A 27,197-nucleotide genomic window follows, 5' to 3' on the forward strand; every position below is an offset into this window, starting at 1 on the left:
ATGTTTAACATTGTCATTGACATTGACAAATAATTAAGCAGTCCATTTCTGTGTGGGGCTGATTATTTTAACTTTGTACTTGAAGATAACTAAGCACCTTACACCCAGCAGTAGAGCCTGAGAAGATATTGGAGAGTACCCTTTGTTTGCTGCTCTGTTAGAAGTCTAGTTTTAACACAGAAGAATGTGACTGGATAAAAGGGCTCAAAGTGAAAAACAAAGAATTAGCTGGACACAATAGTTTTGAAGCCCCCAAGGAGGTATCACTTCTTTGCTATGTTGCCAACTCTGAGAGGGTCTTCCTCAGGCAAATGTATTGTGATTATTTTTATAGTGAGGCAAACAGAAACATAATCAGCCAATTGTATGTTAAGTTTTTTTTTTTTTTTTAGCCTCACTATATAAGCCTCAATACCGAGCAATACCCACAGAACCTTCTCATATGTCAAGTCACAAATAAATAATACCTCCTACGGGGCTTAAAACTATTCAGTGTGCAGATAATTCCTTGTTTTTCACAAAAGGAGTACAGTTTCTCAGTGAATTTTCTTTAGTTGTGTTAAAGAAATGTTCAAACAAAACCAGCACACAACATCAGCTTTCCTTGTTTTTTTTTTTTTTACATTCTACTAAGATAAATGCAAACTTGGGTAAATATTAAGACAAAAATGAAAACATTAAGATGCCATTAATAACTATTATATTTTTTTTAAAGGTTTAAATCACTATATCTCCAATCATCACAGGAAACTGATGAATGACAGCTTTCAAAAAATGTGCTTTTACTCTAAAATAAATTTTGTCTGATCCATTTTATATAACAAAAATTATAACCATTACACAACCAGTTTAACAAAATAAAGTCAAAGCTTGTATTCATGAAAACATCCATATTAAAAGGTTACAAGAAGTACACATGAAATAAATGAAAATATCTGTAACAGTAATTATAAAACCTATAGATTGGGACCCAGTGTCATAATTTGCAATTCTTAATTTCTTGTGAAACCTCTTTACTGTGGAGTAAACATCACATTGGCCGAGGTGTTTTAACTTTCCTCAAGTGTCCTACATGAGAGAAAGATGACAGGTTAAAAACACAGGTAGAAAACATTGACTACAGCCGGTCTTGGTTAAAAGCTCACTCACCACCAAAATGATCTTATTGCTGAGTAAGTGGCTGTCATTCATAAAATTGTTTTGTGTTTAAGTTCTGTAGATATTCGACTTTATATTTGAATGTGATTTTAAATTTAACAGTGCACTACCAAGACAACTGGAGTATGAATGTACAGTATGCAATTCATCCACATTAAAATAATTGTTGCTATTAAAAGGAAACTGTTCTCAAAGCTCACTGCCACTGTGGAATCATGCTATGTTCGGCTGTCTCATTTTGAGAATATTTTTTTCCATTGGTTCTTCACAAACTGTATGTGGGGGGAAAAAAGTAGTAATTCTCACTATGATAAAGAGTCTTTGCATAAAATGCACTAAAATGTTGAAGTTGGTAAATACATGTCATGTTCCTTGATTGATAAAATCTTCATTTGGCCTTTTGCATCAGGGGAACACTAAACTGCACTGGTGTGTCAGTAATTTCACCTTATCAGGATTAGCACAGAGCAAGCTATGCCCTAATCGAGCACTTAGCAATGTATGAAAATTAGTAATATATGTAATGCATTTAAATGTATTATGGTCAATAATTCATCATTTTAAACTTAAATTTTAAAGATTCTTGACTCTTTGTGAGGTACTGTATGAAAAAAAGGTGTCTTTATCCTGGAGTCAGTGCTGAAGTGATGACTCTCAGAGTGTTCACTGCACAGACGGAAAGTCTTGTTTGGAGTCCAGTTCTGTCTTCTAGTGTTGAGTGCCCACTGGTCCAGTCTGTCTGGGTCACCTAGAGGAAAACTTTACACAGACAAATAGATATTAAAAGTAATATATGTGTTAGGTTACCTACTTCACAGACTCCTTTACATGCAAACAATTCAACTTAAATTACTTCAATGTTCAACAGATCATAATCAATTTATTTTTTTTATTTTTATTTTTTTTAAAGATATTTTTTGGGCCATTTTGCATTTAATGGACAGGACAGGTAAACGTGAAGGGGGAGAGAGAGAGAGAGAGGGGATGACATGCAGCAAAGGGCCACAGGCTGGATTCGAACCCAGGCCGCTGCGGCAACAGCCTTGTACATGGGGCGCCTGCTCTACCACTAAACCACCGACGCCCCATAATCAATTTATTTTGGCAAAAAAAAAAAAAAAAAAAAAGGTGGTGGCCATCACAGTCCTCATATTCTGTCTGTGCATTATCTATTGTTGTGTAGCTACAGGCCTATATCCTACACTTATTTTCTTAATATTTTTCATGTGACAGTCAAATGTCACATTAGTTTTATTTAATTACGTTACATACCTTATTGTAATTTCACACAGTTCCTAACACTTCTCCGTTAGGTTCTGACTTTGATGCATCCCGGATTGGCGTCTTGCTCGAAGGCTAACCGTTAGCTAGTTAACGAGCTAATCTTGTTTTGTATTTTATTGTCTGTTGCTCTGTAACTTGATGTGGATGTTGCTGCTGTGATACAGGTCGCACTTGAAAATGAGACCTCTGGTCTCAACGTGATTTTACATGTCCTAAATAAAGGCTTAATAATAATGATAATAAGCTGAAATGTTAGGTGGTGAACGCAGACACGGATACCCGCTAATTAGTGCTAACATATAAACATAAATAAAATAATACAAGAATTTCTGAATTTCACTTACCGAAAAAACTGGAGCACAGACTTCTTGGGCGGTCTGTTGGTACAATTAATCGAACAGCAAGCCATATTACTCCAATATTTGCCTGAAAAAAATATCCAAAAGGCACAAACATGGCTGAGAGGACAGGTTCAATGGCTTGAACATAGACGCGAATTAGCTGAGACGACGCCGAGCAGACGGCCGAGCCTGAGCTCAGCTCCGCATAGCGAAGCCAGTGGCTAGTTAGCATGCTAGTTAGCTGAGATTAACATATCATTGGACTGTCCACTCAGGAAGATAGCTTTACCATCCAATCACAGAGCCAGGAGGACGGGCCTTCTGTGCTGGGTGGTATACGAACAACGGCTGCCGGCTGTAACCCGACTTGACCATGGACGTAACCTCATGGTAAGTATGCTGCATCAAGACTCCAAGGTTTTCTATCTGTATATGAACAGTATGTTCCTAAAGTTAACTAACTACGGAGAGGGAAGGCGAATGATAATAAGCTAAGAGATGAGCTGATGGTACATGGTTCGATGCTTTCCATTAACAGGTAAAGGTAGCACGCACATCCCAAAAGACTTAATGCTGGGTGCTGGACCAAAAAGTAAGAATGAAATAAAAAAATAAAGTCCGCACACCAGAAGCTGCTCCTTGAAGAATTTATTTGATGTAAGGTTTTGGGCTCCTGCCCTTCATCAGACTGATGAATGCTTCTGAATGTCTGATGAAGGGCAGGAGCCTGAAACGTTACATCAAATAAATTCTTCAAGGAGCAGCTTCTGGTGTGCGGACTTTATCTTTTATTTCATCGATGGTTTCCATTGTCATTACCACTGCTAGCGACATAGCTAAGGAGCTAACTGAGGAGGCTACATTGATTTGGCAATAGGAGCAGAGAAGGCTGATAACTTATGAAATGTGTTACAAGCTTACTGCAAGCTTACAGTAGCTTGCAGGTTAAGGACAGAAAGGTTTGAGCCGTTGTGTTAAAGAGCAGTCTCGTTCATTTGAGGTTCATTAACAGTAAGCTAGCGGAGCGACAGTGAGGCTGCTGTCGATGAGCAGTGTAGACAGTCACAGCAGCTGTACACATGTTATTAAAATAAACTGAGCAGCCCTCGGAAGAAAAGGCGAGTGATTGTATGTAACTCCCGCGATCATTTGTTCATTCCCCCCATAACAACCAGGGCCCGTATTCACAAAGATTCTCAGAGTCCTCTCAGGGAGCTCCTAACTTAGCCTAAAAATTTCTAGCAAGGAATCTTAGCTTAAGAGTGATTCAGGAAGTTTCTGAGAGCAACTCTGAGCAAGGAGGGGACAGAAACTTTTATGTTACTGAGGAGGTGTGGTTGACCCCGTTGCTAGGTATGACGCTGTCTTCTAAAAGTGGTGATTGGTTGTTACAAAAAAAAAGCGCTCCTAGTAATGAATGGACAGTGAAATCAACCGATCATAGAACTTAGACTGTATTAAGAAACTTGTAATCATGAAAATAATTTTATGTCATGATGATCAAACTCAGCAAAATTAAATTAATTGTTACACAGCTTCAAAATGTTTGAACGTACCTCATTCACATGCCGATTATCATATTGATTTGCTTATTGTTATGTTTACTCACCATGCTGGTAATTTTACTACTTAATCTATTTGATATTAATGGTGGACGCAGACTCAGCTGTCAGCAATTAGTGTGATTGCTGGCCTCCTTGTAAAAAGCGATTTGATTTGGCAGAATGACCAAAACAACAAACGAAATGGAGAAAAAGAACGAGAAAGCCGAACTGGACAGAAGAGCAGTGCCTGCTGTTGGCACAGCTCGTGGAGGAGAACAACAGAGTTTTAAGAGGGAAGAGGCAGACTTGGGAGCGTATTGCCCGACAAATCAACGTGTCGTTGCCTCTCCTTTTACGATGAGTGTGAGAAGCGTTGGTACGTGCTGCAATCCAAAGCGGGCGTTATTGCGTTACTAAGCTGGGTGGGAAAAGTAAGCTCATCCCTGATGAGGTCAACCACAAACATTATCCCTGCACGATCAAGCCGGTAGTGTCTTATTAAATCACTGTCGTTCAATATACGGAGAATATCTCCCCTTCCTCTCTGTCTTTCCGCCATCTTCTCTGTTTAAGACACTCTTAGGCTTCTTAAAAGTCCTCCTCCCTCCTCTTAACAGTTTTTCACCTTAGGAGCTCTCTTAAGGCCTAAGATGCTTTGTGAATAAGTTTTATCTTACCAAGGGAAAATTCTAAGAAAAATCTTAGAATAAGAGGAATTCTAAGATTTTTCTTAGAATGACGTCACTAAGAGCTACTTTTAGTCTTAGTATTCTTTGTGAATACGGACCCAGATTACCTGCACGGTAATCTTGCATTACCTAAACACGGCAATCCCGTACATGTTGCTAGTGCCAAGCGAGAGACCGTGTAAACAGAAACATGTGATGATGTACTACTATGTCTGTGTATTTTGCAACTTGGCAGAGTATTCATTCAAGTGTTGCACACTTGAATGAAAAACCTTAAGGTGATGTAATAAACTTTTCCTGGAATGTTTAAATTTTTTTAATGAATTATTGTCTTTCACTATACAGAACCTTTAACAAAAATGTATGAACTAACCAAACCCTGTTTTTTCTCCTCGTCTTTAGGTCCTTACTGACCCAGATGTCGACAGGGAGGGGGCAGTGATGACCCATGATAATAAAGAGAGTGGTGTTCTGTTTCCTGAATTTGAGTCACACTTATATAGGAAGAGAAGACTGCCCCATATCACCTTCGGATTCACATGGCCACAATCTGCAATCTGATAATATAAACTGCTTTCTACGCTGTACAGTACTTTAGTACCACTCATGGTACCATTATTGCTCAAATGTAAAGCCTATATGTACTATGTACTTTGAAGCTGGACTTTGACTTGTTTCTTTAAAGAAAAACAGCAGAATACTCCTTTAACCTGAGGCCCTCGACACACACACACGTATCAAACAGTGGAAATGCAAAAATGTATCAGTCTGCAAAAGCCTCGGTCTTTGAACAATATTCGATTACTTTTAAGAATTCAGAAATTAATTATTATTCATCTCCCCAGAAATGAGGATGTACGTTGCTCAGTCTTTTTGAAATGTGGATTAAAAAAAAATCTTGCATTGTCATAAGTCCACCCCAGAGCTAACGTGGATAAAGCATCGGAGTCTACACTTATGGTGACTCAGAAGCTGCAATCAGAATCTCCTGATGCACCCCTCTTTGTTCTTGGTGATTTTAACCACTGCTCGCTGGGTAAAGTGCTTAAAAACTTATATCAGTATGTCACCTGCCCAACCAGGCACAGTAAAATATTGGATATGTGCTATGGATCTGTGAAAGGAGCATACAAGTCCCTGCCTCTCCCCCCTTTGGGTGGGGCTGATCATAATTGTGTGCATCTAATCCTGGTGTATCGCACAGTCTTGAGGAGAGAGAAAGTTCTCACAAAGCAGACCAAGTTGTGGACTGATGATGCAATAATGAGTTTACAAGGCTGCTATGATTGCACAGCTTGGGACACTTTGACAGAGACTTCTTCAGATATCGATGAGCTGACTGATGTCATCAGCAGCTATGTGACCTTCTGTGAAGATTCTGTGATTCCCAAAAAGACTTTTCAAGTATTTCCAAATAATAAACCATGGGTTTCAAAGTCATGGAAAATCTTGAAGAAGAAAATTGCATTCCGCGAGGGTAACATTTCAGAACTGAATGTATTACAAAGGGAGATAAAATGCGAAATTAGACTAAAAAACTAAACTATAAGGAATTGCTAGAAAGGAAACTAGGCCAAAATAATTTGGGTTCCGCTTGGGATGGCCTCAGGACCATTACCGTGTCTAACAAGAAATGCAAATCCAGGGTAGCTCTCAGCAGTGCTAAATCAGACAATTAGCACAGGATCTAAATGAATTTTATCTGAGGTTTGACACCCTTGATTTCAGCAATATGAATTCTAAGTTGAAAAATGAGTTAACTTGTACTGGGTCCCCTCCTTTTAATGAACGCTCTGTGATTGAGTCCTTCAAACGGACAAAGTCAGAAAAAGCCCAGGTCCTGATAATATTTTGTGGCCATCTGCTCCATTCTTGTGCAGAACAGTTGGGGCCCATCCTCTTCTACATCTTTCAGATGTCACTCAATCAGCAGAGGGTGCCAAGGAGCTGGAAAGATAGTACTATCGTCCCAGTTGCAAAAACTAAACATCCCAAAGTTCTAAATGATTTTAGGCCTGTTGCCCTGACCTCACTGGTTATGAAATCCTTTGAAAGACTAATGAAAGAAGAACTTAGAAGAAGAAGAACATTTAGAGCCTCTGCTTGACCCACTGCAGTTTGCATATAGAGGAGGTCGTGGGGTGGAAGACGCTACTGCCACACTTTTAAACCTTGTTTTTAAACATTTGGAAAGTAGCAAAACACATGCCCGATTGTTATTCATGGATTTTTCGTCAGCTTTTAATACCATCCAACCTAATATTTTAATTGACAAACTTGTTAATAATTTTAACTTAGATTTTAATGTTGTGGGATGGATCCTCGATTTTTTTAACAAACAGAACTCAGAGAGTGAAAGTGAACAGGCATGTGTCTGACGTTTTAACTTCATCTACTGGTTCACCTCAAGGCTGTGTCCTTTCACCACTACTGTACATACTGTACACCAATGACTGTCGGAGTCAGTATGATGATAGATTCATCCTAAAATTTGCTGATGATTCGGTTATCATCAGCCTCCTCCACAACAGTAAAAGTAATCATGGTCCTGTGGTCGATGAATTTATACAGTGGTGTGATGACTCCTTTCTGCAACTAAATATCTCCAAAACAAAGGACGTGTCTGTTGACTTCAGGCGGCAGCCTTCATCCTCCCCAACTATTACTAAGGGTCAGGTGGTCGAGTCAGTGGAGAGGTACAAGTACCTGGGAACTTTCATTGATATGAACTTGAATTTTAATGACAACACTGACATGTTGTGCAAGAAGGGTCAGCAATATTTGTATTGTATTAGGAAAGTGTCTTTTTCAAGTGGATAGGACCCTCATGACCCTTTTCTATAAATCTTGTATTGAGTCTGTGCTCACATTTTCATTATTGTGCTGGTATGGGAACCTCAGTGTCAAGGCAAAAAAATTCACTTAACAGGAGAGTTAAGTTGAGCAGCATGATTCTGGGAGTGCAACAGAGTCTGTTGTCTGATCTGTTCACTAGACATGCAGGGAGGAAAGGTAGAAGCATCCTGACTGATGCCACCCACCCCCTGTTCAACAAATTTCAGTCTTTACCCTCTGGCTGTAGGTTCAGGTTCAAGCACTCGTTTATCCCTTCAGCCATCTCCAGCCTTAATTCAGGCCAGAGGGGAGGTAACTAGCCCCTACCTGGCTGTGGAGGAGTTACATGTTGCACTTTATATTCAGTGTATTTATACTCTCATGTTTCTATTTATTGTTCTTGCTTGTTTTATATATATCAATTGAGGTGAGCCATGCTGTGAACTTGGCCACTGCTGTTGATTTATTTAGTGCTCACTGTTTTTTGGGAATGTGCTATTTATGTGTATGTATGTACTGTACCCATCTGTTTTAATCTTTGCTGCAAAATCAATTGCTCCTTGGGGACATAGATAAAGTTGAAGTTGAAGTTATGTAAAGTTTTTCATTTATCCCTTCCAGTGTTGTAGTGTGGCATTGTAATTTCCACTTGATAGTCTGTAATCAACCTAGGAACTGAATCAACATTCTAGAACATCTTTAAGCACATTTTCACAGACAGCATACCCTAAAATTTACTTTGGCCTTCAACATCCAGCAAGAAATGTTAGGTCCTGCACTCTGACATTTTGTAATGCAGTAAAACTAACTCACTCAAGTTTTGCTGTCTCTCCAATAAGATACACTGTTAGGACTTTACAACACACTAAACTCTGTACAGTCAGTTATGAATAAAGTAATAAAACCATTATCAAACTGGATGTCTACTTGTTATGGTGTTTGTCATTCACAGTAAAAATTTGAATGATTTTACCTGAATGTAATTCTAATGTCTGCAATAATGGGGATTTCACAACGAACTTTCCTGCGTTCTGTCCTTTTTTTTAATGATATACACCACGGATTGAATATTAACCAATAAATAACCCATTCCAATTTTTCCCCTTCTTTTAGTGTGAAGAAGTAAAACTAGCCTACATTCCTAAAGTATTAGCTATTTATAAACCATCCATTTACAATATATAAAAAAAAGCCTGACAAGTTCACAATGTCAGATTGTCATTTAAATTTGAATTAATTATTTCTCTGCAATTTTCACTACACAAACTTAGTCAGTGGGCTGGGCTACAGAAGTAAATGACAACTATTAAGAAAACATACATGTCTACAAGTTTCTTGATGTGACTGTATAAGAAATGTATAACATTTCATGTACAGCATGTAAATTTGTGTTCTCCAAATAAAATTGGATTAGATTTGGTTTAATAAAATAACACAAGAAACATACAGGTCAAGTAACAAGATAAATATTTATTCAACCTGACCGCTATCGTTTAAGCACTGAGAGACCGGGTTCCGGACAAGAGGAAGAAGAAAATGAATAACAAGACAGAGGAAGAGAAGAGTAATAGTAAGTTAATACATATAATAATTATAGATAGATAGATAGAATTTGTCAGTATCCTCTGCTCCTTACCTCATGCAGTTCAGCGTGTTTGTGTTAGCACCTTTTTTGCTTATATAAGATAAGATAATATACACCTTTATTGATCCCACAGTTGAGAAATTCCAGTGTTACAGCAGTCAAGGAGAAAGAGTCAGATTAAAAATTTCAAAAATTTAGACTTAAAAACTTGAATCAGTCTATCGCTGAAGGAGCTCTCCGGCGCTTTTATCTCCTCCTGCAGGGGGTGGGAGTCATTAGTCCTCAGAGATGGCAGCTTTGCTGTCATCCTCCTTTCTCCCACCACCTGCACAGAGTCCAGAGAGCATCCCAGGACAGCTGGCCTTCTTGATCAGCTTGTCCAGTTTCTTCCTATCTGCAGCCGAGACACTGCTGCCCTAGCAGACCACTCCGTAAAAGATGGCTGATACCACCACAGTGTCAAAGAAGGTCTTCAGGAGGTCTACACTCCAAAAGACCTGAGCCGCCTCAGCAGGTAGAGTCTGCTTTGGCCTTTCCTGCATAGTGCTGTTATGTGATTAGTCCAGATTATTGTTAAGATGAACACCCAGGTACAGTACAGGCCAAAAGTTTGGACACACCTTCTCATTCAATGTGTTTTCTTTATTTTCATGACTATTTACATTGTAGATTCTCACTGAAGGCATCAAAACTATGAATGAACACATGTGGAGTTATGTACTTAACAAAAAAAGGTGAAATAACTGAAAACATGTTTTATATTCTAGTTTCTTCAAAATAGCCAGCCTTTGCTCTGATTACTGCTTTGCACACTCTTGGCATTCTCTCCATGAGCTTCAAGAGGTAGTCACCTGAAATGGTTTCCACTTCACAGGTGTGCCTTATCAGGGTTAATTAGTGGAATTTCTTGCTTTATCAATGGGGTTGTGACCATCAGTTGTGTTGTGCAGAAGTCAAGTTAATACACAGCCGACAGCCCTATTGGACAACTGTTAAAATTCATATTATGGCAAGAACCAATCAGCTAACTAAAGAAAAACGAGTGGCCATCATTACTTTAAGAAATGAAGGTCAGTCAGTCCGGAAAATTGCAAAAACTTTAAATGTGTCCCCAAGTGGAGTCACAAAAACCATCAAGCGCTACAACGAAACTGGCACACATGAGGACCGACCCAGGAAAGGAAGACCAAGAGTCACCTCTGCTTCTGAGGATAAGTTCATCCGAGTCACCAGCCTCAGAAATCGCAAGTTAACAGCAGCTCAGATCAGAGACCAGATGAATGCCACACAGAGTTCTAGCAGCAGACCCATCTCTAGAACAACTGTTAAGAGGAGACTGCGCGAATCAGGCCTTCATGGTCAAATAGCTGCTAGGAAACCACTGCTAAGGAGAGGCAACAAGCAGAAGAGATTTGTTTGGGTCAAGAAACACAAGGAATGGACATTAGACCAGTGGAAATCTGTGCTTTGGTCTGATGAGTCCAAATTTAACATCTTTGGTTCCAACCGCCGTGTCTTTGTGAGACGCAGAAAAGGTGAACGGATGGATTCCACATGCCTGGTTCCCACTGTGAAGCATGGAGGAGGAGGTGTGATGGTGTGGGGGTGTTTTGCTGGTGACACTGTTGAGGATTTATTCAAAATTGAAGGCACACTGAACCAGCATGGCTACCACAGCATCCTGCAGCGACATGCCATCCCATCCGGTTTGCGTTTAGTTGGGATCATTTATTTTTCAACAGGACAATGACCCCAAACACACCTCCAGGCTGTGTAAGGGCTATTTGACCAAGAAGGAGAGTGATGGAGTGCTGCGGCAGATGACCTGGCCTCCACAGTCACCGGACCTGAACCCAATCGAGATGGTTTGGGGTGAGCTGGACCGCAGAGTGAAGGCAAAGGGGCCAACAAGTGCTAAACACCTCTGGGAACTCCTTCAAGACTGTTGGAAAACCATTTCAGGTGACTACCTCTTGAAGCTCATGGAGAGAATGCCAAGAGTGTGCAAAGCAGTAATCAGAGCAAAGGGTGGCTATTTTGAAGAAACTAGAATATAAAACATGTTTTCAGTTATTTCACCTTTTTTTGTTAAGTACATAACTCCACATGTGTTCATTCATAGTTTTGATGCCTTCAGTGAGAATCTACAATGTAAATAGTCATGAAAATAAAGAAAACACATTGAATGAGAAGGTGTGTCCAAACTTTTGGCCTGTACTGTACTTGTAAGATGTCACCATCTCAATGTCCTTTCCCTGGATGTTCACCGGTGTTGGGTGGAGGAGTCTGCTCCTGTGGAAATCCACCATCAGCTCTTTGATTTTCCCTGCGTTGATCTGAAGGTGGTTCCTCAGGCACCAGTCCACAAAGTCCTGGTTCAGTTTTCTGTACTCCCTGTCATCCCCATCTGGGATGAGGCTGACTATGGCAGAGTCTTCTGAGAACTTCTGCAGATGACAGGTGGGGGTGTCATGCGAAAAGTGTGCAGTGTAGAGGTTGAAGAGGAACGGAGCCAGCATCCATGGCCTGATTACCCAATGGGCTTTATGGGCACAGGCCCAGCGGCCCATGCGCAGACGGGGCCAAGCCATGGGCCCAGCCAGAATGGGAGAAAACGACTGTATAACCTTTTTTCCCCTAAATCCCTCCTCTTCAAATTTCAAATAAATGACACCATATATAACCAACAAAAATCACGCTGATATTATTATTATTATTTTTTTTTTTTTTCCTAAATAGAATGATTTAATTGGCCAAGTGCAAGTGTGGAAACCATGGTAACAGGCCGCTCTGCCTCTGCCCCTACGTGACTGTCCTCAGCGATAGCAGTGATAGAGAGTGAAAGATGAGCGAAACAAATGGTTGTACCAAACGTAAGCGGAGAAAAGAAAAGGAGGAGAGGGAGGCAACTTTTTTAAAAACGTGTGCCTTCCATCCAAACTTTCTTTCTCAAACGGAGCCAGGAGAATCAGGGTGAACATGCTTTGGAGTTGGAGAACACCGTGCAAGCTAAGTTAGCTAACCGGGAGCCGGAGCCGGAGGCTCAAGATGCCACAAGAAGCACAACCTGTAGCTAGCTGCAGTCACAGCACCAGCAGCTCTCAGTGGATGCTGGTGGAAGTGTCGGACCCAGCGCTGTGGGGTGAAGTGAGTGAAAACGCGCAAGCTGTTCTTATTGATCGTGGACCTGCAGCCTTCCATAACCGCACGAATAGATACCCAGCATCAACTCGTGATTGTGGCTTGGGCAGTGAAGTGCGCTCCTTCACTAACCATCTGCTGTACAGCCATCTACAAAATGGAGAAAAAGTTTCCCGTGACTGGATCACCTATTTACCATCCATAGGTAATATTTTTTTTGGGAAGTGCAGATGGCTACAGTAAAGGGCTGGCAGAGCATCACCAGGGAAGAAACCCAGCATCTGATGATGCCTATGTGACCAACACTTCAGGCAGTCATTGACTGTAAAGGATTTGCAACCAAGTATTAAAACTGACTGTTTAATTGATGATTATGTTAGTTTGTCCAAATACTTATGAGCACTTAGAGTCGGGGGACTGTGTGAAGAAATGGTTGTAATTCCTACATGGTTCATACTACATTTTTGAAAAAAGCCTTAAATGAAAGCTGAGAGTCTGCACTTTAAGCAGGTATTCATTGTTTCATTTAAAACCCATTGTGGTGGTGTACAGAGCCAAAATGATGACAACTGTATCATTGTCCAAATAATTATGGACCGGACTGTAGGTGTTTCCAACAAATGGCAGTCCATAATACAAAACCCTGTTTGTGTGTGTGTGTGTGTGTGTGTGTGTGTGTGTGTATTCGGGGGGCCCTCCAAGAATTTGTGCCCAGGGGTCTCTGCCCTCTTAATCCGGGCCTGCCAGCACCGTCCCCTGCGGGGCTCCCTACTGCAGACAACCAAGTCCGATACACAGTCCTGGGTCCTGACATACTGCAGCCGGTCCGTGAGGTAGTCCAGGATCCAGGATGTGAGGTGATTAGCCACCCCTATGTGCTCCAGTTTGTCCCTCAGAAGTGCAGGCTGTATGGTGTTGAAAGTGCTGGAGAAGTCAAAGAATATAATTCTCACAGAGATTCCGGGCTTCTCCAGGTGATAAAGAGCTCAATGCAGGAGGAAGATGACGGCATCGTCCACCCCAATGCCAGGCTGGTAGGCAAACTGCAGCATGTCCATTGAAGGGCCTACTACGGGGCGGAGATGAGACAGGACCAGGCGCTCCAGAGTCTTCATGAGGTATGATGTTAATGCCACCGGTCTGAAGCTGCTGAAGTCCTTGGGGTGCAGAGTCTTGGGCACAGGTACCACGCAGGATGTCTTCCACAGCTATGGTAATCTCCCCAGCCTCAGGCTCAGGTTGAAGATGGTTTCAACTATACCGCGCAGGTGGTCTGCGCAGGACTTAAGGAGCCTGGAGCTGATGCCGTCTGGACCCGCAGCCTTCCTTGTCTTTATCCTCCTCGGCTGATCTCTCACCTGACAGGTAGTGAAGGACAAGCTGGAGCAGGGGGGCTGTATGCTGGGGGGTGGAGGTGATGAGGTGGGGGGAGGAGTGGGGGGTGGTGTGATGTCTGGGCCAGGGGAGGGGCAGACAGATCAAATCTATTGAAGAATAGATTCAGATCATTCACCCACTTCTGGTCGCCTCTGGCCTGGGAGTCCGGTTGTTTGTGCCCTGAGATGGTTTTCAGACCTCTCCAGACTCTGCTGACATCGCTCTGCTGCAGCTGTTCCTCCATCTTCTTTTTATATCCTTCCTTTCCCTGCCTGATGTTTCTCCGTAGCTCCTTCTACACGGCCTTCAGCTCCTCCTTGGTTCCAGAATTAAAAACTCTCAGCTTCTCCTTCAGGAGAGCTTTTATATCTGTAGTAATCCAGGGTTTAGTGTTGGAGAAGCAGCGTACAGTCCTGGTGGGTACGGTGCTTTCCACACAGAAGTTTATGCAGTCCGTAATACATGATGTCAGACTGTCAATGTCCTCCCCATGGGAATCGCTGAGTACCTCCCACACGGTGGTCTCGAAGCAGTCCTTCAGGGCCTCCTTGGCCTCATCAGACCACCTCTTCACAGTGCGGGTGGTTGCTGGTTCTCTCTGCACCAGAGGTTTGTAGATAGGCAGAAGATGAACCAGGTTGTGATCAGCTTTTCCCAGGGAGGAAGGGGGGAGTGTTATGCCTCCTTGGTGTTGGCATAAAATAAATCCAGTGTTTTATTGTCTCTGGTGTGGCAGGAAACATACTGGGTGAAGGTGGGCAGTGTGGTGGAAGGACAGGCGTGAGGTCAGAAGGAGGGCCTGAGGGTGCTGTGTTTGCAACCTACTCATAACAGAGTGGAGAATGTCACAAGCAGACTCAGCCTTTGCAGACGGGGGGACATACACTGCTACCATAATGACAAGAAAAAACTCCCTGGGTAGATAATATGGTCTCATGCCAACAGCCAGCAGCTCAATGTCCCTGTAGCAATGCTGTTCCTTGATTGTGATGTGCTCAGAGTTACACCATCTATCATTCACAAACACAGCCAGCCCTCCTCCCTTCCTCTTACCGCTGTCCGCTGTCCTGTCGTGCCTGATGAGCTGGAATCTGTGTAGCGTGGCCATCGTGTCCAGAACTTCTGCGTTCAGCCATGTCTCTGTAAACACCAGCACGTTGCTCTGCCGGTACTCCGATATCTATGCTGCACTCCGGTGCGACATCCCCGAATCCTTCTCGGCAGCTCGCGGGGAATATCGTGCCTCTCCTCATGCCGCATTGCGATGTGATGTAGCACTAACAGCTGGTCCCGGGTGTAAACAGTGGAGCCACGGCTGTACGCCAGATCCCTGCACACGATCATGTCCATGGAGAAATAGGAGAAAGACCGCTATGAAGAAAGCAGTCTTCGTCTCCATATCAAAGCAAAACATAAGTGCTAACTAGCTAACTGAAAAAATAAAGTTAAATGAAAAGAAATTGAAAAAAGCTCAGCGGTGAGCAGGAGCTGCTGTAACAGGCCTCCGCACTGGGGGCGCCATCTTGGTATTGACTGTTCTTTATCCACATGAGGTGCATGAAAGCAGCGGAGACCAGAATGTTCCTGACTTCTTATTCTTTCGAAAAGGCACAAACTGGGACTTTTGTTATGATCTCTCCAAACTGGATTACACAAAAGAATGATGAGCTTCTGACCCTACTCTATTTAATTAACCTATTTAACCCTTATGACTGATTGCTTTTATTCCACTCTCATCCCCCAAGTAAACCAGAAGCTACAAATAATCACTCAATGCCAACACAAAATTTATTCAAAGGGAAATGTTTTATTATACGCTTGCTTTTACTATTAGGAAATGTTCAACCTAACCCTGGCCCTGATTTTGATTTTAATTTTAATTTTAACTGCTTGAGTACCCCTTTTGATTTTAAAGTTAGATCTGGGCTTGGTATTATTCACCTTAATGTCAGAGGCCTTAACTGGAACAAGTGAAAATCTGGGCAAAATCCACTGACACTGACATTCTTGTCTTGTTGGAGACTTGCTAAACAAATCTATTACAGACAAAGACATTGCAATTAAGGGTTATAATGTTTTCCGTTGTGACCGTCCCAGAAAAGGTTGTGGCGTTGCCATATATATAAAAAACATTTCATGCTACCATTCTATTATCAGTAACGCTCAGCAGGCAATTTGAATTTCTTGCCTTGAAACTGGAACTTCTTAAAGGTCATTTTATCACTGTTGTAGTTTGTTATAGACCCCCGTCAGCAAGCGTGTGAGCAACTATCATCCTTTGATGTTAATGAGATTCTCCTCACTTTTAATTGGGACTGGCTGTCTCCTGTTTCTGACAGCTTTAAATCTACCTGTGACTTATTTAACCTTACACAACTTATTAATGGTTCAGCTCACCCAAATCCCAAAGGCCCAGAGAAATCATCTCTTCTAGATTTATTTTTAACAACTGCTCCTCATAAATATTCAGATATAGGTGTTTTTGCAAATGATATTAGTGACCACTGTGTCAGATTTTAAGCACTTCTGTGAGCAAACTTTTCTTCATGATCTGTGTCAGATTTTAAGCACTTCTGTGAACAAGCTTTTCTTCATGATCTGTGGGCCCTTGCAGGGCTCAAAATTGTGACCGTTTTGTCACCTCGTGAGCTGACATTGACCAGTCAAACGTGAGTTTGACTTTAATGCTGATTTTAGATTGGTTATTAGCCTCAAATCACTCCACGACTGCAGCACTTCTGTCACTGAGAACTAACTAGGAGCCGAAGCTAATTCATGCCGGAGAGAAGAGAAAATGAAGAGAACGCTGAAAGTCTTTTTTAGAAAAAAACACCACTGAACCACCACTGAACACCACTGTGAATGAAATAGAAACCTTAGATAATGATGATAATACTGATGATGATGACAGCCATGACAACGATGGCAAAGGGACAGCACCGGCAACAGCAAAGAAGGTCAAGGTGTATGCTTTTCGGAGTGAGCAGCTAAAAGAATTCAAATGGCTGAAGTACAAGAATGGAGCTATGCATTGTGTACACTGCAAGACCTGTGGGCCGAAGATCGCCGGTAAAAGTCTGTTTACTACTGGGTCTACACATTTTAAGCATGAGAGCTTAACTAAACACGGAGAAAGCGCGAAACACAAGAAATCTCGTGACAAATATCTAACTAGTAAGAATGCAGGCTCGATTACTCAGGCATTTATTCGACAACATGCTGCTGGACATGCAGCTGAAGAGGCAGAGATGAAAGTGAAATTTAACACCACCTACACCATCGTGAAAGAGGACCTCGCCTTAACCAAATTTAAACCTATGCTGCTTCTCATGAAAAAAATGGAATTGATATCAACATGACTTATGTGAACAAAAGTCGTGCACCAACATCATTGGTGTAATTGCAGATATGATTCGAGAGGAAACCGCTGCTAAACTGTCCTCAGCTCAGTACATCTTGTTCATCATCGACGGAGATACCGACGTGTCCGTGAAAGAGTGCGAGATAGTTTACACACAGATCCTTGTAAATGGACTTCCCACAACCATCCTGGTGGGACATGTGGAGGTGGAACATGCCACTGCTGATGGTGAGGATAATGAATGGCATGTGTAATGGATTATAAAACTGCCCTGAAATTAACTTGAATTTAACAAATGTAATTCTTAAATGAAAACATTAATAACATATATTTTTAACCCTGTTTAAATTATATGTACCCTTTGGGGATTTATTTTAGGAATCTATGAAGCAACAAAGTCAGCATTTGCTGGCCTTGGGGAGTCATGCCAGGACTGGCTTCAGAAGACAGTGGCCATGGGAGCTGACGGAGCAGCAGTGAATCTTGGGAGCAAGGGAGGAGTAGCAGTGAAACTCCAAGAGGAGGCGGGAAAGCACATCATCCCGTTTCACTGCATGCCTCATAGCTGATAATGGTCTACTTCATTAAATGAGAATAACAAAACAGCTGTGACTCTCTTTATAGCAAACTAAAATGTTTGATTTGTACACTGTTGCAGATTGGAGCTTGCTCTACTATCTGCTCAGAAGGATTTGCCTTCCATAGGGAAGGTGTATGATCTGCTCCACTTGGTTTGGGAGACCTACCACTTCAGCCCCAAGTCCAGAAGTGAGCTGAAGAGCCTTGGGGTCGAGCTGGGTGTGTCGGTCAATAATCCAAGTCAAGGGGATGAGATGGCTGCCATGTGTCCAGGTGAAAATACCAACATGCACACCCTCAAACTGTAGTGGTGCTGGGATTAGATCCCCTTAAACATTTCAAGTGAAAAAATGATCAACGCCTGCACACACTTTTCTCTGCTTTATTCTGTTGACGTTTTGGTTAGACCTTCATCAGGACAGATTCTTGTAACATTGCCCCATGTGTCAAGGTCACTGGATGTGCTCCTGAAGCCAGGGAAGGAGGGGACACTGGATGATGCTGGACAGTACACAGTGGTACATGCTCATATGGAGCACCTGGCTGCATCATCAGTAAATGCTGATATCGCTGGCAGAGCAAAGAAGGTCAGTATAAACTATGGGGCCCCTGGGGAAGAAAATACACCAATGTAGCCTACATTAATTCACACATTCAACATCTGTTCTGTGCAGGTCAAAGAGACCATTGAAGATGGTTCTTTTTTGGCATTCTGCCATTTCTTAGCAGATGTATTTACTGCAATAAGTAAATACAGTCTGTTGCTCCAGAGGAATGATGTAATCCTCCCTCAGGTGAGCTTCATGTGGTAGTTAAAGAATAAACCATATCATTTTAGATTTCAATCCCTAGCCAAGTTGAGTAGAAAGTGACGTGTTGTTGGAATCACAGGCAGTCAGCAGCTTGGAGAACCTCATCATAACAGTTCAGGCAATGGTGGCAGGCTGGCTTCCTTTCAGGCAGCCATGAAAAGGCAGAAAGGGAGGGAACAAGCACAGGAGTTTAAGTTTCAGGTACATTTTGTCAGGAAAAGCAGGCATTTGGGCATTATAGGAAGCACTGAAGCAAGTTGGGCATTTCAAATCAGATTATTCATTTAATGTAGTTTAAATGTACACTGTTCATTCTAAATTGTCAAGGGAGCTGTTTGAGGAAAGGAGAGGCAGGGAATATGGCTGAAGATGGACCACTCAGTCAGACTGCTCCAGGACTGCAGCAGCAGATCGACACTACTGCTGCTGCAACAGTGAGACACCTCCGTGCCCTGTTCAGCATCCTTCTTAGTATGTTAAGATTAAGATCAAGATGCTTAATGCAATTTGTAACATATCTCAATGCATACTTTTGATATCCTGCACTGAAATAAACTACAGGCAATTTACTAAATTTCTATTCCACAGCTAAGTTTGCAAGTTAGTTTAATAATGAAGCAAAAAATATATAGAATAACTGTTTATAGTAACAAATTTCACTGCTCATTTAGGCTGAGGAGGAGTTCCAGGCTTTGAAAACCCTGGTGTTCAGGTCCTTCAAAGACGAGCTACAAGGCGTTATGGGAAATCCTTCTGACAAAAGAACCTTATTGCTCAGACTTAGAGGTAGGCTATATTTATATGCTGTTTAGCGTTCATCTGATGAATGTATTTTACACTGTTACTATTACTGAAAACCTTAATGATATTTAAATGATTTTAGCTTCAGAACATCCTTCATCTAGTGAAGATCATGTTGGTCCTTCCTGTGTCCTCTGCGCAGTGTGAAAGGGGGTTCTCCACACAGAAGCGCATCAAGTCAGACACCAGATCTACATTACACCCCAACACAGTGGAAGATCTGATTCGAATCAGTGTAGAGGGTCCTCCTCTAGAGAGCTTCGATGCCTCGGTGTCAGTTACCAAATGGATGGAAGAGGGACAGAGAGCCAGGAGACCTAATTTTAAATCCTGGCCCCAGGATATTGTGTGAAGCCTCAGATGTCACACACACAAACACACACACTCTCACTCTCTCTCTCTCTCTCTCTCTCTCTCTCTCTCACACACACACACATTTCACAATCATCTCATTAATTTTCAACTAAAAGTTTAGCGATAAGTGTACTTAGTACTGTGTAATGTATAATATACTGTATAATGTTGACTGACACAATGAAATATGTTTTCAATGGCATTATCATGGCTGTCATCATCATCATCAGTATTATCATCGTCTAAGGTTTCTCTTTCATTCACAGTGGTGTTCAGTGGTGTTTTTTCTAAAAATGTCTTCAACTGAAAAAGTTAATAAGTGTACTATACACATACAATGTAATGTATACACTGTTGCCAACTCCTCAGTAAGAAAAGTAGCTAATGGCTGTCCTAAAAGTCACTAGAACTCACTAAATGACGTCATTGCCTAATTTGCATAATTGTCCATATGCATGTAATTGTAATGGCTGCTGTAGGAGAGAGGGATAATGTCGTGGGAGAGACAAAAACTGAGTAAAAAAAACACCCTGAATATGTTTAGAACTACAAATGAACCTTCTTTCAGTGATTTATATTAGACAAAGAAAATTTTACATTTACATCCCGCCCTGACTGTAAACCAGGTCGGGATCAGCCAGCGGCAGTTTCACGCATGTGCGATTCACTTGCAGTCTGGACGTGGAGGGGTTAACATCTCCTGCTCTGACTGCTGCTGGGAAGGAGGGCTGTCTGTGAGTGCTTTGGGGCAAGAGAGGAGCCCACGGCAGCATCCGCTGCTCGTTGAGAAGAATAAGAATGATACGTGCTCTCACAACAGAGTCTCCAGAAGTCTTCAATAACATCAGAAAAAATCGCTAGATTTGTCGCTAGTCGCTTTTTTGAAAAAGAGTTGCTAGAGGGGTCTGAAAAGTCACTAAATATAGCGACAAAGTCGCTAAGTTGGCAACACTGAATGTATACAGTATAATGTCGACTTTTTGTTGCAATATTCAATACAGTTTTGTTTATAAAGCCCAATATCACAAATCACAATTTGCCTCACAGGGCTTTACAGCATACGACATCCCTCTGTCCTTATGACCCTTGCAGCAGATAAGGAAAAACTCCCCAAAAAAACAAATCAAAGAAAAAAATCAGTTACACTGTTGGTGCTTCTTACATTACAGTGAGTGCTCCCAAAATTTTGCTAGTGCTCCTTACTTTTTGAAGTTAGGAGCACCAGTCCTACCATGTAAAAAATTTAATTTCAAGCCCTGCTTTGAGTGGAACAAAATCTCTCTCATTAATGATGTAGATTTGGCTTGGAAATATTTTCATGATGCTTTGCGAATACCGAATATCGTTGTTTAGTTTTTCATTAGTTTTTGCAGGTGAACCCCCTCCAGATTAGTGTTGTCACGGTACCAAAATTAGGACCCACTGTACGATACCAATGAAAATATTATGGTTCTGAGTAGTATCACGATACCACAACGAAAATGAGACAAATGTGCCTTTTGTCATTTATAAAAAGATAAATCACTTTTCTATAATACATCAATGATATTTCAATGGAATAAATTGCTTATTGACTTATTCATACTTCAAAAACAGCATCAATAAATGATTAACATAGGGGGGGATCAAAATAAAATAAATAAATAAAATAAAAATCAACCAGCCACCCTCCTCCCCTGACAAGTCTCTTCATAAGTAACGAACAGTCCCTAAAGTGCGGTGAGGTTTGTGGGCCGTGAACGGCTTATTTCTCCTCTGACACATCACGTACGGTCTGTGTTCAGCTGGCTTGGCTGTTCAGGTACTTCTGGGCAGTCCACATGCCAAGATGAGGATATTATTGGAGCCGACTTCTCCGTCGCCCGGTAAGCCGATGGCCGCCGTAATTGACAGGAATGCATTACTGTCTGTGTCTGTGACCCCCGTTCAACCCACAACAGATGGGATTCGCGTTTCGTTTCTGCTGCTGGTTGAAATCTGTAGGCTGCAGCATGCAGAATGATTTAAGCCTATTTTGCTCGCTCAAAACTATTTTTAGTCGCAAATGCGAGTCTGGTGACGGGCGGATCGCCACACTGCCGACATTTTACTCCGCCCGTCACGGCACGCTGTTTGATTGCATTGTCAAAACACGCAGCTATTATTCAGCCTTGCTTTTAACTTATTCCACTGAATACCGAATGTGTGTTTTTTTTGCAATATTCGGCCGAATATATTCGGTTACCGAATATTCGGTGCATCCCTACTTACCACCCAGTTGTCCAGTTTACTAAAGGAAAGGGATGTTGCCTGGGCTAAGGCTGACTGGTTGATTTTTAAACAGCTCCGAAATCATTTTACCTCTCTCACCAAAAAGGCAAAATCTGATTTTTACCTTTCTAAAACTGCTAGCAACATCAATGACCCTAAGAAATTTTGGAAAGTAATCAAATCCTGAATCCTGATCCTATCTTACTATATAATGACGAAAACTCTGTCTGTGTGGGTGTGTCTGTTCCACGTTTTTATCCTCAATGACTCGGTCAATCCATGTGAAATTTGGCACAGTGGTAGAGGGTAATGGGAGGATGCGAATGATGAAGCAATATTACATCAATTGGCCAAAGGGGGCGCTATAGCAGCCGATTGAAATTGCAAACTTTGAATGAACCTCAAGAACCCATAACTTCTGGTTATATAGATTTTCCTCCATTTAGAATTTTTTGAAAAACACTTCAAATCGATCTCTTCCTAGGACGTTTGACTGATCTGCATGAAACTCGGTGAACATAATCTAGGGACCAATATCTAAAGTTCCCGCTTGGCAAAAGTTGGAAAACTTGTTAAAACTGAGCTTCTATAAGGCAATGAATATTGCAGTGGGCATGGCTCATCACATAAAGGTGTATAACATCTTAAGGGTTTCACCAATTACCACACAACTTTGTAGGCATATGACCACACATAATCTGAGGGGACCCCTCCATTATTGACCCGATCAAACAAAATGGGGGCGCTAGAGAGCTAATTTCTTATGTATGCCTAACCGCCATATTGATTTTTACTAAACTTGGTAGATATGTAGAACAGGACGCCTCAAGGTGACTGGAGAAATTTAACTCTAATTGGCAACTGGGTGGCGCTTTAACAACAGAAAAATGCTTAAAAATGGCTAAAATGCGACCGGTTGCTGTGGCTCCCCCTGTGGCCGAATGTTGGGGTTTTTTTCTAATTTTTGGTATGACTAAGTCATGGTATGGTATGCTGTACTCAATGGGTATGGACTAGTAACAGATAAATCAGCCATTCTAAATTGCTTCTTTATATAAATAAAGTTCTATCTTATCTAATCTATTTGAATCTCAACACCCAGTTCCACATCTACCTAATGAAGAGATGACTTCCGCTGTAGAGCTATAAATTAATCGTGAATAATCTGTCTGTCTGACGTGTTATAATCTGTCTGTCTGACATGTCATTATAACACGTCAGCCAGACAGATTATTGACGTGTTTCAATCTTCATTATAACACGTCAATAATTTGTCTGTCTGACGTGTTAGAATGAAGATTGAAATATCACTGTCATGATGGTTTGCAGTCATGGCTACATGTGATGAATTGGCATCAAAGTGAAGTGGCATGGGCACTGTTAATAGCCACAGCCATGCTTAATGGTTGCGCATAATGACAGCTGTTCTATCGGAGAACCACGTTGGTGCAAGACTCTGGAGCTACATTTGTTTCTTTATTATTCAATCAAACAGAGTAGGTTTTGCAATAAAAAAAAGGTTTGAGAGCAAAAGTATCAATATTGCAATAAAAAAAAAAAATCAAAAACCTTCAGATAACTTTATCAGTCAGTCAGTGGGTCAGTGAGCGGACTAACAGTGGTCCTGAGCGGAGTCTCCGTAATTACAGCAGTGATGACACTGAGTGACAGACCTGCCATTATGTGACATTCTCCTCTTGATTTCATATTTCTCTAATATGTCTCATTAAACTCTTTCCACAGAAATACAGGACAAACTGCATCCCATACTGAATCAGTAAGGGACAGTGCATTTTATTTTTCAGTATGGGACGAGGGGCAACTCTGTCGTCTCATGCCTTGGTGTGGTGCTGGCGTCAGTCACATCACTTATCCTCAGTTTTACTATCCTTACTTTTATCCAGACTTCCACAGGAAAAGAGTTTGCTGCATTTCAGAGTTTTTCCCGGGAAAAAGAGTTTGTAACTTTAATGGACGCTACTGCGCTACTCAGTCAATCAATTAACTTCACTAGTGAAAAGCTATTTGACTCAGAAAGTAGTGATGTCACCACCACACTACTGAGAATGCTGTTAAATTCGTAAGGTCGCACCTTGTAGTGACCTACTTCCCAACACAGATTATTCCTGACAGCATGAGAAATAGCAGTCTAGCATGAGTGCGTATGAAATCGGTCATTTGCATGACTGGTTGACAGCTCTGACTTTCAAAAAAGGAAACAAACGTGTTGCTCATTTCTCTCATTTCAGAGACTTTTCTTTTTTCTCTTTCATATATTGTCCTTAAATAAAGCTAAAGCAATCTAATAAAAAGACGCAGTATTTCTTATCCAATTACTTGATTAATTGCCAGAATAATCGATAGAATACTTGATTACTAAAAGAATCAATAGCTGCAGCCCTAGTGGTCAGTGACATTATCGAGGCACTGGACTGCAAAAAATATTGTGCAGTTCTTTTCACTGATGTGTCAAAGGCCTTTGACAAGCAACAACTTATCAAATGCTGCTTATCAGTTTTATTCAGATGATACCGTCATCTATTATTCATCCCCTTCAACAGTTAAAGCTTTGGGATACCTGCAGTCTGCCTTTGATGTTGTTCAGACCCTCTTAACTCAACTTAAGCCGGTGTTAAATGCAGAAAAATCCAAACTCATGCTATTTTCAAATGGCAAAGACTTAACATCTGATCTTCCAAAGATCTTAACTACTTGAGGGACTGAAATTGAAATTGTTACAGCGTACAAGTATTTAGGTATTATCATTGATCAGAACAGAAAACCTTGTCACCAAGCTGAAGGTTAAATTGGGCTTATTTTTTTTAGAAATAAATCTAACTTCTTCCTTCAGGCAAGGAGACACTTGATATCCGCAACTTTTTTTTTTACCTCTGCTGGATATCCTCAGGATCCTCTGCGGAAATCGCATACACCACTTGGGCTTTATAAATAAAATTGATTGATTGATTGATTGCCCACTGTACTCTGCATATAAATCTATTCTTGGCCTGGTTTCCTCTAATCTGTCTACATACATGTGCACAACCAAAATCAATATGGGCCTTCGCTCTCATAATATTCTTCAAATTTTGGTTCTGAGGGTGAGAACAGAACCCAGCAAAAATGCTTTTGAATATGCTGCTCCTTCCTCTTGGAATAATCTTCAGAAGGATCTGAAACTGGCAGAGCTGATCACTGTGGAGGTGTTTGAGTTGATTTTTAAGGATCGAGAAATTTGCTCTTTTAGTCAGTGTGACTGTTCGTAAATCATTTAAGAAATTGTACTCAAATCATATTTATTCTTGTCCTGACCTTGTATCTCATGTTAATTGCATACTGTGGTTTTTAATCATTTGTTGTGTATGGCAGTTGTATATGTCTGTTTGCCTTGTTGTAACTTGTAACAATGTTTTATGCTGCCCTCTTGGTCAGGTCACTCTTGAAAAAGAGATTTTTAATCTCAGTGAGGCTTTTACGTGGTTAAGGATATATGTAGGACTCCCCCACTCTTGGTTTGACCCCGCCACCTGGGAGGGAACCAGGAACCAGGAACTCTCTTGTTGTGAGGCAACAATGCTAACCACTGCACCACCGTGCCGCCCATTGGTTAAGAATTCACATGCTAATTAAGAAAAAACTTCACACAAATGTCTGATAGGATAAAATGATGAAGTGATGACATTTTAAATCCAAAAGATCAAAAGTCAACTTCACTGTGACATCATAATGTTCTGCGTAAAACACTGTTCTGGCCATTATTCAACGTCATATCTCAGGAACAAAAGGGGAAATGTTTGGTCAGATACAGAATTGGTGACACTAATCTTGGGTGTCCACCTTGAAACCGTGCTGATTGTGTAGATCTTCTGTGCTGTCAGGGAGAAGATGTGTAAAGCATCAGTGTTTTCACAGACATGGATGTAAACTGTAAGAGAAACTTGACTGGTGCATGGAGGCATACAATTGGGGGGGTGGGAAATCCTTTTGTTTTTTTGTTTTTTGATATTTTTTTGTTAACAGAAATACATTACATAATACAAATGTTTAGTTCTCACTGAATTCTGGCCAAGATACATCTTCAGGGGACAATTGGCATTGTAGGAATAATATGAAATCTTTATTATATATTTTGTCACTGCAGATCTTTGAGATGATGGATGCTAAGGCTCGTCAGGACTGCATCAAAGAGATAGATCTACTCAAGGTAAAGTGAATCAACCATAACCATTGTGCTCAGTGGATCAGTGAGGAAAATCATATTAAAAGGTTTTCCAGCATTGTTTAGAGAACAATATGAGGACAGGGGCAGGAACATTGTATTTCCCACACCATCACTTTGAGCACAGCTGTACTTGATTGTTGAAGCTGTTGTCTGCTGTGTTTAAATAAATAATTGACTGATTATTATCTGCAAAAAGAAAAAAAATTCTCACATTTTTCCACTGCAGCAATTGAATCATCCCAATGTTATCAAATACCTTGACTCCTTCATTGAAGACAATGAGCTCAACATTGTTCTGGAGCTGGCAGATGCTGGAGATCTGTCCCAGATGATAAAGGTCAGGAATAACCACATGACACTCACAGGTTTACCTCAGATCAAACAAATAGACAGACATGATTGTAATAGGCACTGCACTAGTCTAGTTAATGAGATAAGAAGAATCCTTTTTCTTGATCTGGTTCCCATAAATAGGCTACATGCTAGCATCTGTCAGATAGGCATTGTCACTTGGTATGGACTTACATCCCTGCCTTCTATCTGTTTAGTACTTCAAGAAGAAGAGGCGCCTCATACCAGAGAGGACTATATGGAAGTATTTTGCACAGCTCTGCAGCGCCCTGGAGCACATGCATTCACGTAGAATAATGCATCGTGGTAAAGAGCTACTCACAGATTTACTCATCTCCTCTCACTCCTTACTTTCACCATGCACACTTCATCATCTCCATATTTGTTTCTACTGATAGATTTAACCCTGTCACCCATCCCTGTGCTCAAACTATCCTTTCACCTTTCACCATTTTCCTTCTCATCCTTTTTTATTTTTAGTGTTACTCTTCAGTCAGTATTTGACACCAGAAG

General features: G+C 41.2%; 1 protein-coding gene and 1 long non-coding RNA gene across 6 annotated transcripts in view; both read left to right on the plus strand.

Annotated features, from left to right (window-relative positions):
* Positions 1-27,197, plus strand: part of nek6 (NIMA-related kinase 6) — a 116,168-nt gene that overhangs the window by 66,170 nt on the left and 22,801 nt on the right. For all 5 annotated transcript variants that reach the window (XM_049604114.1, XM_049604116.1, XM_049604113.1 and 2 more), the window contains exons 4-6: positions 26,253-26,315; positions 26,560-26,670; positions 26,882-26,990. In XM_049604114.1, the coding sequence (XP_049460071.1) occupies positions 26,253-26,315; positions 26,560-26,670; positions 26,882-26,990 (283 nt within the window). The remainder of the gene's footprint in view (positions 1-26,252; positions 26,316-26,559; positions 26,671-26,881; positions 26,991-27,197) is intronic.
* Positions 14,075-26,244, plus strand: LOC125905877 (uncharacterized). Its single transcript, XR_007451709.1, has 6 exons — positions 14,075-18,167; positions 18,346-18,481; positions 18,569-18,688; positions 19,034-19,177; positions 19,378-19,492; positions 19,590-26,244. It is a non-coding gene; the product is annotated as an uncharacterized LOC125905877 (long non-coding RNA).

This window comes from Epinephelus fuscoguttatus, linkage group LG18, assembly GCF_011397635.1.
Source record: "Epinephelus fuscoguttatus linkage group LG18, E.fuscoguttatus.final_Chr_v1".
In the NCBI taxonomy this organism is placed as follows: domain Eukaryota; kingdom Metazoa; phylum Chordata; class Actinopteri; order Perciformes; family Serranidae; genus Epinephelus; species Epinephelus fuscoguttatus.